The sequence below is a fragment of the Furipterus horrens genome, unplaced genomic scaffold (assembly GCF_987537825.1).
Source record: "Furipterus horrens unplaced genomic scaffold, mFurHor1.1.pri manual_scaffold_16, whole genome shotgun sequence".
Classification (NCBI taxonomy): Eukaryota; Metazoa; Chordata; class Mammalia; order Chiroptera; family Furipteridae; genus Furipterus; species Furipterus horrens.
Window position 1 is genome coordinate 3,562,157 of NW_028327186.1, and position 16,520 is coordinate 3,578,676.

General features: G+C 52.4%; 1 protein-coding gene across 1 annotated transcript in view; it reads right to left on the minus strand.

The window, feature by feature from the left end:
• The window catches only part of CHSY1 (chondroitin sulfate synthase 1), a 44,562-nt gene extending 38,145 nt beyond the window's left edge, over positions 1 to 6,417 (minus strand). Inside the window, exon 1 of the mRNA XM_090263644.1 lies at positions 6,095 to 6,417. Coding sequence (XP_090119770.1) covers positions 6,095 to 6,417 — 323 coding nt within the window. The remainder of the gene's footprint in view (positions 1 to 6,094) is intronic.
• Positions 6,418 to 16,520: the final 10,103 nt, after the last annotated feature.

Consider the following 16,520-nt stretch of genomic DNA (forward strand, 5'->3'; position numbering starts at 1 on the left):
GACTCCCGCAAGTGTCAGCTAGACGTGGTGACGGTCCGGTAACCGAGGAAAATACCATTCCAGCAACCACGTCAACGTGTTTAGCCCGACGTTTCCGGACAGGATTAACTGTCACAGAAGCGAGAAGGACTCCAGACAAGTCCCACGGAGCCAGGCGCCAACATGCCATCTGTGCCCAGCGGCCCTGCAGCTGCCTGCGATTTAACACGCCCAGAACAGGGCTTGCGTCTCTCATCCCCCCGTCCGCCCAGCACTGTACAAAAACGCAAAAGTACAGAGAGGGGCCAAGGAGAATATGAAAACCCCTCAGCACCGTGCTGGGGGTACTCTGCCACTTCTTTCCTTTTCTAAGCTACACAAACTCCTAAGTCTACTGTTAGGCTGTAAACGAAAAGAGTCTCACATTGAACACACAATTCTACCGCCTGCTCTTGCTTAAATACATTGCGACCCTCCCTTCACTTCACTATTTCAGCCACGCCACGTTTTATGGCAGAGAAGCAGACTGCGGCATGGCTGATTCAGGGAAATCAATGAAGAGTTCCTGGCTCCCACTGGAGGACACCAAAGATCCTTGAAATGTCTCCTTCTTTGAGGACAGTTTTAAAGGCCTTTGGAAATATGTCTAGAGGAATGGCTCGATCTCAGATCGCAGCGCGGGTGAACCGTGCTTCCTCATCTCAAGCCTTCCCTGCTTCCTGCTTTTCCGTGTTTCTGGGAACCTGCTGTCTCTGCCTCCAAAACGCCTACTCAGCCTTCAACACGAAGCAAGGGAAAGAGGGGTAGGGTGTGGGTCAGACCTTTCTCGATCCCCTTTATCATGTACCAGGTCTTCGTCCTTCACCCCAGGTATCCTGTGCGCCTTTATCGTCCTGTATTATTGTCAGTTTCCCTCCCTTGCTGATAAGCTGGGCAGGGACAGGGTAGTCCTCTACTGTCAAACAATAGCTTAGTTAATGAACACAGAGGAAAGTAAAACTGCCGACATCAAGGAAACACAGTCACGTACACTCTTCTATGGACAGCCACAGCTGTCCCTGGGCTAGTCCACCCGTAGGACACCCAGCAAAGCCCACTATCAGGCCCACGTTTCCCACTCGTCTTCTGATACAGGTTAATTCACAGCGCGAAATGGGCTGTGTGCCCAAGTTCACACGCAGATTGACGGCTTGGATCCTGGGAGGCTTTTGGTACGTTTTTGCCGAACTGAATTGTCTCTGAGACAGCAAGTACTGCTCCCCGGTGTTTCAAGATAAGCGAGGTTTACTGAGTTCAAGAAATAAGCAAAGGGGCTCTGGAGATTTGCTCCCTACAGTGGGGAAAAGGAGCGGTCTGCCTTCCCTAAAAGCACCAGGAAGAGGCCATTAGCTGGTATAGGTTCTGGCGACAGGATTCCCGTATCTAGAGCTCGTGTTTCTCGAACTTTCTTCCCACAGCTCCCTACAGACTGATGCTCATCTGTCACGGGGCCCTTTATCACTCCCAGGGCAAAGAAGGGAGCACAAGAAACCAGCTACCTCTTTCGTCAGAGAGACTAAAACGGTACCACCGTCTTCAGCCCAGAGCAGCTAAGAACCAAGATAAATAAAAGGTGTCGCGTTAGCTCCGCGCTCTGAGCATCAAAACAAACTAAAAAGCTAAGCACGGATGCTTTTTTTATCAAACCGTTAATTTCTTTTTTTTTTTTTTTTTAATTCTAAATAGCATCAAAAGTCTCCCAGGAAGAACAGGTGAAGGGAAGCCAAGAAAAGCCTGCGACAGAAGAGTAACAAAGAGGCACTTGTCTACCGGACGTGAAAATATTATTCAACCTCCAATCATTTCCGTGGGTGGTACTGGCATGAGAACAGACAGAAGGATCAATGGGACAAAATAGGAAGTCCCGAAACGTAGCCAGGCATTCTGAGTATGATGGAGGTGGTGTTTCGACTGGTCGGGAAATGGGGGCTCCTTCAACAGAGGCTACTGAGACCATATACTGGTTGGGGGAAATACGAGGTTCAGACGGTTCTACCCTGTCGAGAATTAGGGGGATGGGGGACGGTACTGTGAAAAACCTCTCCTAGGCATTAAGTTTCTGAGCATAGGGGAAAACAAATCTCCCCTAAAATCAAAAAGGAAAAGACTGAACTACGTGAGGATTTAACTTCTGTATATCAAACAACATAAAAGAAAGAAAGAAAGAGAAAGGAAGGAAGGAAGGAAGGAAGGAAGGAAGGAAGGAAGGAAGGAAGGAAGGAAGGAAGGAAGGAAGAAAGAAAGAAAGAAAGAAAGAAAGAAAGAAAGAAAGAAAGAAAGAAGAAAGAGAAAGAAAGAAAGAAGAAGGAAGGAAGGAAGAAGAAAAATTTGGGAAAAATATGAATTGCAGCTAGCAATGAGAGAACCAGGAACCCGGGGGTTTTGATAACCTGTCACTAACCAGCACGTTAAGTCACTACAGAGGAATCATGGCAGCATTTTAAAGTGAAATTACCTAGAACACAAATACTTTGCAATGAGTCCAAACAAATTATTTTATTTAGTTGTAGAACTCCAGCTACCCAGCACCTTCCAGGAATCTTAAGTTTAATATCGCTTCGAAGCAAATCTCTCCGCTTTTTAAAAAAATCCATTCTGTCGATGAAGCGAAGGATACACCCACCTGCGCGTCTAAAAGCTTTCTTAAAGCTCTTCCTGTGCCAATCCAGCTCTCTGTTGACTCACCTCCAGCCGCTAAATCTACTCCTCCTCTAGTTTTCCCCACCTCAATAAATGACACGGCCAGCCACCCCCGCCTTTCGAGGCAAAGTCCTAGAAGTCACGGCTTAATGCCTCTTTGCTTGCCCCCCCGTGAGCATCCCGTCAGCACATCTGTAGCTGGGGATCCACCCAGCGCTACCCACGAACCATCCACTTCTGCCTCCCCTGCTGCCACCCCGGCCCCAACACCCCGGGTCCCCGCCCGATGCCCTCCTGACACCTCCTGGCTTCCCTACCATCTGTCCTGCACACGCCGGGTGCAGGGAACTTTTCAGAACGTAAGGCAGCTTTCCTCCCTGCCCTGCCTGTACCCTGCACGGGCTTTCTAGTTCACGCAGAATAAAACGCCACAGGACGGAACACGGTCAGGCCCTGACGCCCTTCGGCCCCCCACCCTCTTTACTCTGGAGGATCCTTTCCAAGCTGGTCCCTGCCTTATAATTTGCCGGCTCTTCCCTCTGAGGCGCATGTCAGTGATATTCACACCCGGTTCCTCATCGGATCTCAGCCCGAACACCGCCTTCTCTGAGGTCTTCCCCAGCCACCCCACCCCGCCCTCGCCCTGTTCTATTTTCTCCACAGTGCCCGTCCCTACCCAACAAAAACCCTCTCTTTAGTGTCTGCCCCTCCCACCAACACAGCAGCTCCACTCTGTGTCCCCAACACTCGGAGTCTGGATTCAGGGGACCCACCACGCGCATCCCTGTAGAGCAAAGGCACACGCCCACAAGGTACGTATCTGAACGTTTGGACGAAACCAGGATCACCCCTATGGCTTTAGCAGCTAACTGCTCAGGGCCTGGGAAAGAAGTCGGCCCTGGGCAGGGCCTGATCGGCCACACTTTTGAGTTTTGTTTTTGCCTGTTTTTAAAAATTGGTTTCTCACCTTCTGTCAGCTGTCGCTGCCTTGCTAATATCTGTTGGTGGCTCTTCTGCCTTCTTCAAGCATATGGCAGGCCTGAAAAGTCACAGTCTGTAGCGATGGGGCTGTCCCACCACCAAATGCACTAGCTTCAAGGCAGACAAGCTTATTGCCCTGACGTTTTCCAAGGTTATTTTCAGCTCCTTCCTGGGCCTCAGACAGTTACTAGTCCCTAGACCTACATTCTGACATTTTTAATACCCTAACAGAAAAGTACGCCATCGTGCCACGATCAAACCAGAGTTCTCCCCTGTGCTACAAGATTCACGTTTTTATACCAAACTGTGTGTGAAATTTCCAACTTCAGAGCTGAGCGTGGACTTCTTGGCCCAGCCTGCCAAAGCACAGCAAAGTCATAATCATAAGTTACACCCTAGAACCTCCATCCCATCTCAGGCCTGCCTCAGAAGTTCCTTAAGGCTAAAATCATCTTCTGCCACCTCTGCAGCCAGTCTAAACACAGGGTTGACAGTGGAGACGCAGAGGACCTTAACAGGGCGGGGGTAGGTCCCCCGCCAAGCTCCAAGTAACTGTAACTTCTTGAGATCAGATAAAAGAAAAGGCATGTAGGAGAGCTGGCAGAATGACTAGATAGGATACATTGTTTCCCCCGCTAAGGGTTTTCCTTCAGCAGGAAAGCAGAGTGGTCACAAAGAAGGAAGACAGGGATACAATGTTTCCATTAGCGCTTCCCTTTAGCAGAAAGGCAGTTGTACCCAAAGGAAGGGGAGAAAGGGGAAATAGAAGGGAAATTGTATTTCCACTTTCCCCTAACGGCCTGAAAGAAAACAAACAATGAGATAAAATCTACCCCTGAAAGAGACAGAGGTAGGAGATTTGGAAGGAGGCCAAAAGAGGTCAGACCGAGCCTTTGGGACAAGATCATCTCCCAATTAGGTTCAGTCTGCGTGACACTTTCTGAGCATTGCTGGTGTCACAGAACCCCACTGGTTTGCGTGTACTGATTTTGTATCCATAAACACGTCTTTGCTTGGGGGGCAAGGAGTAACACCATGTACAATGGGAACAAAGGACTTTGATCACTGTCTCCCAGGTTGCACGTTCAGAGGGCCTGTCACCAAATTACAGTCACGTGAATGTACTTTTAAAACTATGCTGTAAAGCACGTATGTAGCTCATCCTCAATCTCTGATGTCGATCTTGCTCTCGTCAAAAAGAACAATTTGTATAAAATTCCGGGTAATTCATGGCAGATCTGGGGGGGAAAAAACCCTTGACCTGCAGGTTCTCAAACAGCCAATTTATTCCCAATTTACGCTGCAGGGAAGTCTAAGCATTTCAGTTCCGCAGGACCCTTCGGGGCAGAGAACCCGAGCTCTGCATTTAGACCAGATCCTACTGGAAACACCCGGGAGCCGAGGCCCTGGAAGGGGCTGACTTCACGACTGCTCTTCTATCCTTTTTCAATGCTCGGCATCGTCCGTTAGAGGAACGGCAATCACGACATCTAACGCCTGGAAATTCAGACCAGGGCTAGATGGAAAAGCTGAAGTTCGAAAGGTCCTGCTGGTTGTAAATGAAGAACCACCAGCCACCAGTCTGGCCTTGCAGAGAAGCCCACCGGGTGCTGGAAGTTCGTTGCCAGCCGTCCTGCCAGCACCCGTCACAGGTAAGGCTCCCGTTAATCCTTCCATGCCTCTCCACACCCCTCTGCTATCTGTTTCAAGCTCACTGACACACATCTGCCGCTCCCACATCGTCTCCCTTCGAAGAGGACTTGAGCTAATCCCTTTGCTAATCCTGAGCAAGATTCCAGCCACTTTTATGACTCATCTGGCCAACGGGGGCCCAGACGCCGGATAACATCACTGCACCCGGCCGGTTCACAGCAAAGCCACCCCGGGCCAGGAACTGCTTTTCCCAAAGGTTCTCTTTCCACTTCCTGAACAGACTGGGGGGGGGGGGGGGTCCGTGTGCGGCCAGCACCCCCTTTCACGAACAGGAGCGCTGCCAACAGGGAAATCTACAGCACGCACGGCCTCGGAAGGGGTCTAACCAGGTTCATTCGCATGCGCTCTGGGTCTGCACGGGCACCGGGGCAGAGTTCGGAGACTCGAATCATCACCACCCCGGTCAGAGGTGAAGAGTGTTTCGAACGCCTAGTGAGGGAGATGCGTTCAGTGAGGCCCGGGTCACAAAGGAGGTTTGAACGTGGAAAGCTTAAGTGCCTTTCACAGAGTCGGGGTGAAGACCACACCCAGAGGGGGCGCCCCGGTCCCTCTGACCCCGAAGCCCGTGCTCTGCAGCCTGGCGCTCAACCTCCAGCCCCCGAGCGCCGCTGCCCACGCTTGGCATCGCCCGAGCGGCGCCCCGGCGGCTTCGCTTCTGGGCACCAGGCAGCGGCAGGGGCAGAGCCTTGGGGAGGCTCTGCAGCGCCGCCCGGCAGGACGCGGGGCGCAGGAGGAGGCTCACCTGTAGACGGCCACGGCTCGGGTCTGCAGGTATTTCTGCGCGGTCATGACTCCCACGAAGAGAAAGTTCTTGTCGCGCGGGCCGCCATCCGGGGCCGTGCCGTGCGGCCAGAGCTGCGCCCCGCGCGCATCGCCACGCGCCCCGCCGGCCTGGGAAGCCGCCGCCGCCTGCCCGGGCCGGCAGCCCTCGGGGCTGGCACGGCGCCGCGGGCCCGCTCGCTTCAGCTCCGAGGCGCGGGGCAGGACGAGCCGCGACGCCAGCACGAAACCCAGCACGAGCCCGAGCAGCACGCTGAGCCAGGCGCGCCGGCCGCGCGCGGCCATATCCACGCCGCTCCGCCCGCCGGGCCGCTGCCGCCGCCGCCGCAGGCTCCGCGCGCCCTCAGCTTGCCGCCCCCGCCCGCGGAGGCCAGCCGGCCCTAGCGCCGCGAGGCTCGGCCCGGGCAGCGCCGCGGCCGCCGCGGGCCCGCAGCGCCCATCGCGGCTCCCGAGCCGCCCGCAGGCCCCACGCCGGCGCTTTGTTCCGCACGCCCACCGCCGCGGCCTGCGCCTTTAAGAGGGGACCATGTCCGGCGCGCGCCGGCTGCGGCTCGGGCGCAAGGCGGCGGCGGCAGCGGCGGCGGAGGCGGCTCCTCCCGCTCGCGCCCGGGGGCGCGGGGCCAGCGCAACGGTGACTGCAGTGGCAGCCGAGTCCGGGCCCCTCTTCCGCCCCGCCCGCGTCCCCAGGCCGGCTCGGCTCCGATCGCGCTGCGCCCGTGCCCGTCCTCTTCGTGACCGGCGCCGCCGCTGCAGCTGCACATCCTCCGGCTTAGCTCGCCATTGCAACAGGAGCCCCTCACGTCACGCACGGCGCGTTTAAGAAGCGGCCGCGCGGCGAGGCGTCGTGGCCCCTCTCGGGATCCGTCCGCGCCGCCTGATTGGTGCAAAAGTGAATGGGGGGCGGTTCACGTGGCTAAAGTTTGATCCAAAAAAAAAAAAAAAACCACCCTCCTGGCGCGCGCGGCGCCCCACCCGCGCGGTTTGCAGCGGTGTCGCCAGCGGAGGGGGCGTGGGTCCGGGTTCGGCGCCGGCGGCGACGCAGGACCCGGGCGCCCGAGCAGCCCGTTATCCGCCCGCGACCACGCCCCCGCCGGCCCGCGCTCCGGCTCGGCGGGCGGCCCCTTTCCGGCCCGCGGCGCGGCTGATGCGACTCCGAGGAGGGGTTTTGGAAGAAGGGGCTTCTCGGTGCCCGGCCTCTCCCGGGACGGCCGGTTCGTCCTGCAGAGCGTGTCCTCGGATAAACCCGCTGCCCGCGCCCCGCGCCGGCGGGCTCACACTGCGCCTTTGTTCCCGCCGCGCTGCGGGCAGGGCGCGCGCGGATGGCATGCCCGGCCCGGGAGCCGCTCGCGACGTGCGCGCCTGGGGCGGGAGCCGCGAAGTCGGTGCCCTTGGTGCCCGGCCCTCGGCCCGCAGCTGAAAATAAAGCCGGCGGGGTCCGTGTCCCAGCCCCTCACAGTGCGCGCATTTAAAGGCTGTGGGAGAAGCGGCGGGCGATGCTCCCGCTCTCGGGCGCGAAGCCCTGCTGTTATTTATGTTCCCTGTGGGCAGATGGTCGGCGGGCCCCTAACCCGCATCGGCGCCGGCATGTTCGCGCCGTCCGTCCAGAAACGGAACGTGGGCTTCTAAAGATAGGTTTTGAATTTTAAGTTGCATACATGTCTTCTTAAAAAAATAAAAATAAAAACCTGAGCCAACGCAACAAAAACTATATAAATTAAATCCAGGGTGGAGCAAAAGTACGTTTACAGTTGTGAATACATGAGACACAGTTCATGCTCGTGTTATTATTAAATGATTGTATTTGTTTTCCATAGGAACAGCTGTGAATCTACTCCCCCCCCCCCCCCATCCTGTGTTAGTCTTGTTACTGAGTTGCCAATATATTGGGGTTTTCTAATGAAACTTCTGGAGACCAACATATTCTCCCGGGACTTAGAGACAGAAAACAAGCATGCTGGGGATGGATAATCCTTGGGTCTTTCTTCGTTGTTCATGTGATCACATGATTGAAACACTACACACGTGAAAGGGCCCCGTTTGGAAGATTCTCCATTTCTGTAGTTGAATGGCCGTCACTCTTGGTTATTTATCATTCTGTGGAGAGTACCACTTTCTTTGACAATTGTGACTTATGTCCGAAATAGTTCCGCACCCACCTTCCCGCAGATGCCCTCCCCAAGGGGTGGTCCACGTCTAAAATTACTCATTATGCAGTGAATACAGAATCCTGGCAGTGGTCACGGGAAAAATACAGGACACACAGAACCATGAATTAGAGGCTCAAAAACCACCCAAATGGGTTTTTAGTAAGACCATAAGCCACAAATACTGACTAGCCACCAGATCCCCCAAATATGGCAACACCCCCCATAATTCACAGCGATTTTCATAAAGCACAAATCTGACAAGATACAGATGTTCAACTTTGTGACATATTTAGTGATTTCAGTAGTCTAACCCGCTTTCAACTTCTCTGTTTCTTCTTCCTCTAGATTAAAACCCAGTGAAACGTATACATTAGCGTGTGATGGGGAATTAGCATTTTGGGGAGGCTCACTGTTTTGTTCTCAGTTCCTAGGTCAACAGCCTCACCTGCCAGACCTGCAGGCCCAGTGGGAGAGTTTCCGTCATAGTGCAGAGAGGACGGAGCCCCAAGGTTCAGAGCACCCAGGTCAAGGAGACTATGACATAGGAAAAGCAGAAGAATGCCAGGCCAGGGAAGAATGGGATCAATTAAAGCAGGCCAGCCAAAGGTGAAGGATAAAGAGAGAACCTTAAAAGCAGCAAGAGAAAAGCAGAGAGTTACCTACAAAGGGGTGCCTATAAGACTCTCAGCTGATTTCTCAAAAGAAACTTTGCAGGCAAGAAGGGACTGGCAAGAAGTATTCAAAGTGATGAAAAGCAAGGACCTACAACCAGGATTACTCTATCCAGCAAAGCTATCATTTGGAATGGAAGGGCAGATAGTGCTTCCCAGACAAGGTGAAGCTAAAGGAGCTCATCATCACCAAGCCATTATTATATGAAATGTCAAAGGGACTTACTTAAGAAAAAGAAGATCAAAACTATGAACATTAAAAGAACAACAAACTCACAACTATCAACAACTGAATCTAAAAAAAAAAAGCAAACAACTAGAACAGGAACACAATCATCGATCTGGAGATCATTTGGAAGTTTATCAGCAGGGAGGGGGAAGAGGGACAATGGGAGAAATGGTGCAGGGATTAAGAAGCGTAATTGGTAGGTACAAAATAGACTGGGAGATGTTAAGAGTAGTAAAGGAAATAGAGAAGCCAAAGGACTTACATGACATGAACTAAGGGGAGGGAGTTGCTGGAGGGAAGGGGGCTACCGAGCAGAAGAGGGCAAAGGGAAAAAAAAATTGGGACAACTGTAACAGCATAATCAATAAAATATACTTTTAAAAAAGTGGACCAGGGCACCAGGAGCCTTCACACTGGGGCAAGGCAAGTGTAGCCTGGAAGAGAGGTGGAAACTCCAGCACAGCTGGAAGCAGCAGCTGGATGGTCAAGTTGAGGCGGGCCTCCTGGGGAGGGCCCCCGAAGAGGCCAGGATCAGGAGGCAGAGCTGGCTAGGTGGGGATTTCACAGCCGGAGGCAAATGCCTGGAACCAAAGAATTCAGGGACAGCCAGAGGCCCAAAGGGGCAGATAAGCCCAGTTTGGAGACTGGCCCCCACCAGCCCCTGCAGAGCTGATACTGGGCAGGATCCGGGGAGCATGCCGACCCCCCACCACCCCCAATGCACACACACGCACCTACCCACAGCCTCCTGGAGACCAGAGTGGCTCCTCACTGCCCACACTGCTCTCTCAATTTATTCTTAAGCGTGAGAAAAAGTCAGGTTGATCAGATTTCCTAGGCATGTCATCTCAGTAAACTGAGGAAAGAAGTTTTCCTCCATTTATAGCCCCCTCTGTTACATTGGCATCACAGACCGTTTTCCCCATTTCACAAAGGAGGGCCCTGCACTGTAGTCAGACTTCTAATGAAGACCCCCAAGCGACAGTTCTCCAATGATGAGGACTCCTAATAGCACACACGCCCCCCGAGAGAGGTCCGGGGCTGGACATCGAGCCTGAGTTCTGGTCTTCCTTCCACACTAAGGAAGTCCCCCCTGGACAAGCCGCATCTCCGCTCTGCTCTGTTTCCTCCTCTCAACATGGGGCTCCCAAGGACATCACATTGGAAGTTCCTCCTCAGTGACTCATGCCTGTGATTGTCCATGACACGTAATGAAAACTCATCCCTGCCCACGTTACCGAAGTCCTCTCGCCTGTTGCAATCTGTCCCTGCTTGTGTTCCATTTCTTTCAGTAGCCAATACCCTGAGCGCCCGTTACAGGTATAACCCTTCATGGAATATGCAGCGATTTCTTGGAAGCCCTTAGTAAATACCTCAATTGTTGGCAGCAAGCCATGAACCAACAGCGTTCTCTGTAGCGACTTCTTTAAGGATGGGGGGCCTGCCAAAAGTGGTAATAATTTTTTTAAAAACCTTTAGCTACACCTCTTTTAAGAAACAGCAAATGCTGAGGGAGGGAGTTATAATAAGCCATCTTTTCTAAACACCCTGTTCATTGCCTTCGAAGAAGAAAATCCGTAATGACCATTTTACAAATATTACCACTTAACCTCTAATAACCCAATAAAACATAGCTTTATTATTAATGCTGCTCTTTAAGGTCCTCATTAGCTAATTAATTTCACTCGATATTTCCTTCCATTTGCTGCCTTTCCAGCCAGACGCAGGAGAGGGCGAGCGATTGTGGCGTAGGTTCTGGCCCCCGACACGAGCGGATCTGACACTGGTTATTCTAGAATGTTCTTCAAGTTTCCTTGGTCTGTTCTGCAGCTCTGCCCATTCTTTCTGTCAGACAGTGATCTGGTATGTGTGTGTTTCTCACGCAAGTATGTGTGTGTGTGTGTGTGGGTATGAGAGAGACAAGTGAAGAAATTCAGCACCACCCAGGGCCCAGCCGGAAAGGATGTAATCTTACTAACTAGAGAACCCTGGCTGCTGCCCCACAGGACTTTTGGGAAACAGCCTGAATGTTTTCTGGGAGATAACCTCACCGCAGAGGCCAGGGACAGGCAGCCTCTAGTCTAAGACTGAATCCCTGTGTAGTAGAAAAGTTTGCCTTTCCCACCATTAATCCTTAGAACGGGGCCAGAATTTCCACAGCTGGAGAGTTTGCACAAAGACAAAGCTTCCATTCCGCAGGAGGGATGAGGGAGCCCCCTCTCGCCCCCCCCCACCCCAAGAGCCCAGGCGTTGGTCGGCCGGGCAGCAACTGGGGCACCACCCGGGGGCTGCGCACAGCAGCGGTCAAGCCTGGACGCCTCATGGAAACGCTCCAGGTGTGCCGCTCAAACTGTCTTTGTTGGACTCGGGGGCCTCATGAAACAGCTCGGGGGAAAAGCAAACTCATGCTGCAGAAGGGTCAGGCTACGAATCGGGGCGGCAGAAATTCAGAGCCACAAGCACATCAGGAGGTTGAATGAAAGAAGCTGACCTTACGCCATAAAACTCGCTAAGTGACACCCGCCTATCTGGGTCTTTCGCATGCCCTGTTATTGTGCCGTGGTGCCTATGCTGGGTATCAATGCTACCTGACTGTCTCCAATCGCTAAGTCGCTAGACACGCACATGGTTTCCAGTTGTAGCAGGCGTGGGCAACACCATAACGAATATCTCCATGCATACAACCTTTTTTTCTTTTCTTTTCTTTTCTTTTGAAATATGAGCAAAGCCCTGCAACCCCTTAAGTCGGGACGAATGGCTCCAGAACTGTTAAGAGAATACATTTCTGTTGCTTGAAGTCACCAAGTTTGTGGTAATGTATTGTAGCAGCCCCAGGAAACGAATATAGCTCTGGAGCATGAATTGACTAAAATCTGCAAACAAGGGGAAGGCGATTAGGTGGTTGTGAACTCAGGCTGTCTGTCAGTCTGAGATCACTCAGCACTTCAACAGGGTGAGGCAGGAAGGGAGAGGGCTGATGAGGTAGGAGGAGGGGAAGGTTTGGCAAACTGAGACAGCAGCCTGCAGGTTCTGTGGGGCACCTCCCAAATGTTTGACTTAAATTTCATTCATCAGATATTTCTATTTGCAAATCGTCCTGAAAACCTCTCTCCCTCTGTCTCTCCACCTCTCTCTCCTCCTCCCCACCTCCCTCACACACACACACACACACACACACACACACACACGAGCACACACATGTACACACACGCACACACACTTGCGCTCATTCCACAAACCATTTTACACGTCAGTGCCCACAGACGCCTTGATTTGTGCTGCTGGTTAACTTGATTTAGCGTGAATAAAGATTTTGTCACTTCTTGTTAATGACAGTTAACATTTGCCACCAATTGTCTTTCTGAATGAGAATGTTCTTAACACTCTATAACTAGGCAGGAGGGAGGTCTGTGCTTGTCCAGGATGCTATGGGGCAGACAGATTCTATAAATTAAGGCAGAGTGTGGACAGACGACCCAGGCCTTCTGGATTCTAAGAGAAAAAAGAACACGTGCTTTAAAAAGGTTGGGGGTCCGCATGCTTTCTCCTACCTTTATGACAACAACGAGGTTTGTTGCCTAAAACTCTGAATGCACTCGGCATTCTGCGCGGTGAAGTGTGGGCCATGTTTCCCCTTCCTCATCCGGCTCTGACATGGGTTGGCAGCTCCAAATGGATCTGGAAATGAAGTTGCCTTTAATCTGGAACCGATTGAGTGTGCCTCCTCAGTCGCTATTCGCAAGCGGGGCTTTGAAAAGAGCTTCAACAATTCCCCAGTGCTGGCAAGAAATCAATTTTCTAATTAGCGTTCAAAGCAGACAGCCACTTCCAAGCAAAACCTCCTGTTCTGGCATCCTCGGCTTGGATTTTCTGTTTCAGGCCTCTTTGGGGGAGTGATGAAAATGTAGGCTTGAAATCTATCAGAGGATCTTTTGAACGTTAAATGCAATCTGTGGGGACGGGGGTTGTGGCCCCGGAATCCAACTCCTCTGTGTTCCACCGCGGAGAATGTTCTGGGTTGGATGGTTTGGAGACACTGGCTCCGGGAGGACCTCAGGTGTGGCACACCCTTCCGGACCTGCTGGTCCCGTTTGCCTCTGGGGCATATTATTCAACAGTTATTAAGAGCCAGGCCCTGAAATAGACGCGGGCAATGTAAGGGTGACGCAAACGAGAAAAAGTCCTGGCTCTGGAGGAGTTTGTGTTTATGGGGGAAGGGGGGGGGCTGTCATGGGGATGGAGCCACAGGCATAAATGCACGCTGTCACCTGTCTGCCCTCACCTTCACCCTGCCATCAGAGCCACATGCTGGCCCATCACCTGTCCTAGGTCCATCCGCTGTGTGCCCTGCATCACTGGGGGACATCATGAAGATCCTGGCGGGGTCCTCCCAGGGATGTGCTTATGAGATTTGCGGCGAAGGGGGAGCATCCTCTACTCTTTCTCCCCGTTGTGGGGTGGAGAGGGGACTGGGGACATCAGCAGCTCTTTCCAACACTCCGCTCTTCATCCTGCCACCCCTGAGGCTTTAGACCCTCCATGAGGGTGAAGAGTTTCCGCTGGAATGTGGAGCCTATTGTCTGGAATCTTCAGGGGAAACTTCTACAATATTCAGATGCACTGAGCTCTCAGCACGTGGACAACAGGCTGTTCCACCCTGAGCAGGTCTGTTCTGGGCTGTGTGGGGGCAGGAAGAGAGGTTCCCTTCCAGGACCTTTCCTGTCCCCACTTTCTGCCCTTGTCCCTCTGCGGTACCCTGCCCTGGAGTGAGGGAGCTCCCAGCTTGTAAATAAATACTCATCTCATGCAGCTGCTGATTGATCCTGGCCCCTTTCTCGAGGACCTGAGTATTAGTATCTATCCCACTTCCCTCGGCCCTGAGGCCTGTGCCCAGCCTTGGAATGGGGACCCAGCCAAGCAAGGAGCCATGGTGCCCATGCCAGATGGCTTCCCCTGGTGAGGAGAAGCTGTGATAGCCCCCTGTGAGTTGAGGGGACCTTAGCTGTCCTCCTGAAAAGTGTGACCATTTAGTTGGAGTAGACAGTGGCATCCCCACCCCCAACAGTAGCTTAAGGGGCCTTCATGTTGGCAATCAGCCATCTCTGCTGAGCAGGAGAAGTCATGCCAAGGCCCGGCCATGGGAGAGTCTGCAGGTTCCGATGCCATCCACTTAGAAGGGTCTTCGCACAGCGGGGGGCCAGCTCGACCAGGAGAAAGAGCCCGGTTTTCTTCTTGGACATTCCAGCCAAATGAGGGCTGTTGACGCACTTTACTGACACTAAGGGAAAGCCTTCTTCCTCCTGCCTCAAGCTGGGGGGGGGGGGGGGGTCGGGGGTGCTCGTTCGCTCTCCCATGGGCTCTCTCCCCGTGGAATTTGGGGAGGGGCCTGGCTTGAGCCTGCCACTCATCGTGTGGTCACTGGCGAGACCCCCAACCCCACTGAGCTTGTCTGTACAACAGGTGACAGGAAATGAACGTATGGTGAGCAGTTTCTGGACACCAGCACTGCCTATGGGCTCTCTCACTTCTGGTGCTTGTCACGAGCTCTCAGCTGCTGCATAGGCAATGGCGGTGCCAGAGGGCCATTGGTTGGTCCCTGGGTCACTTATTTTCTTTGTTCGGCTGCAAGATTCCCAAGTCCCTCAACCGGAGCTCAGGCCTGTGACTGCCACGTGGGAGGTGCTTGCATAGATGTTGCATGCATGCCAGTTTGGAGGGCGCTAACTTCTTGCTTCCACACATGAAATCAAATGCTCACAAACTCATGAGTCAAGAGAAGATAAGTAGCATTTTCCTGAACACCTACTATGTCCAGGTGATTTACCTATGTTTTTTTTTTTTTTTAATTTTATTTATTTATTTTTAGAGAAAGGGGAAGGGAGGGAGAAAGAGAGAGAGAGAAACATCACTGTGTGGTGGCCTCTCACATGCCCCCAACGGGGGACCTGGTCTGCAACCCAGGCACATGCCCTGACTGGGAATTGAACCAGCGACCCTTCGGTTCCCAGGCCAGCTCTCAGTCCACTGAACCACACCAGCCAGGGCCATATGTTTTCTTATTTAATCTTCACAGTAGTCCTGTGAGGAACTGTCTTGCCCATTGTACAGATAAATTCAGGAAGCTCAGGCCTTGTCAAGATGAGTCAGCACATAGGAGGGAAGGGCAGGGTTTGAATCAGAGTCTATCCAGCCCTTCAGAGCATGTGTCCTACATTGTGTTAGGCTGCCAACAGACAGACATCTGGTCGACCCTGGTTGCTGCAGAGCAGAATCATGGTCCAGCAGAGGCAGTAATAAACTTCTGACCTGAGTCTGCAGGAGGTGCCAACCAAAGGCCCGCGGCTTTAACAGGCTACAGGGATGAAGAAGCGGGACCAGGGTCTTCCCAGAGAGTGCCTAGAGACTCTTCTTCTATCCTGTCTTGGCCCCAACCTCAGGCCGGCCTGGGCAACAGTGAGGGGAGGCTGGGTCTGGGTCGACTGCCCCTCAGCCCACTGGTGCTGGGGATGCTGCATTACAAAACCACCCTATTTTGTTCTCACTTCCTCTTGGGTTCCCAGAAAGTTAATTTACAGAAGTAAGATTGCCTCGTAACTTTTTTAAAATTTGTTTTTATTACGGTAAAACATACAGGACCCAAAGTTTACCATTTATCCATGTAACTTAAAATAAGTGCACAATTTTAAAAAAGATCTTCTTTCTTTATTTTTACAGAGAGGGGAAGGGAGGGAGAAAGAGAGGGAGGGAGACACCAATGTGTGGTTGCCTCTAGTACACCCCTCAACTGAAGACCTGGCCTGCAGCCCAGGCTCGTGCCCTGACTGGGAATCGAACTGGCAACTCTTTGGTTCATAGGCCGGCATGAAATCCACCCAGCCACACCAGCCAGAGCAAATAAGTGCACAATTTTTAGTTATTCACACTGTGCGAGGTTCCGATGTTGCACAATCGTTACCATCCTCCCTCCCCAGAACTCCCAAACTGAGACTCTGTATCTATTAAATGCTAACCACCCCCCCCAAATAAATAAATAAATAAATAAATAAATAAATAAATAAATAAGCACTAACTCCCCATCCTCCTCCCCAGGCCCTGGTGATCTCTAGTTCATTTCTTTCTTTATGAATTTGCTTATTTTAGGTACTTCACGTAAGTGGCCTCATACAGCATCCATTCTTTTATAACTGCTTATTTCATTTAGCACAAGACCCTCAAGGTTCATGCATGTGGAAGCACGTCTCAGAATTTTCCTTTTTTAAGGCTGAATAACATTCCATTGTGTGCCTTTGGGGTGTATCTGTTCATCTGCCCGTGGATGCTCGGGTCGTTTTCACCTTTAAA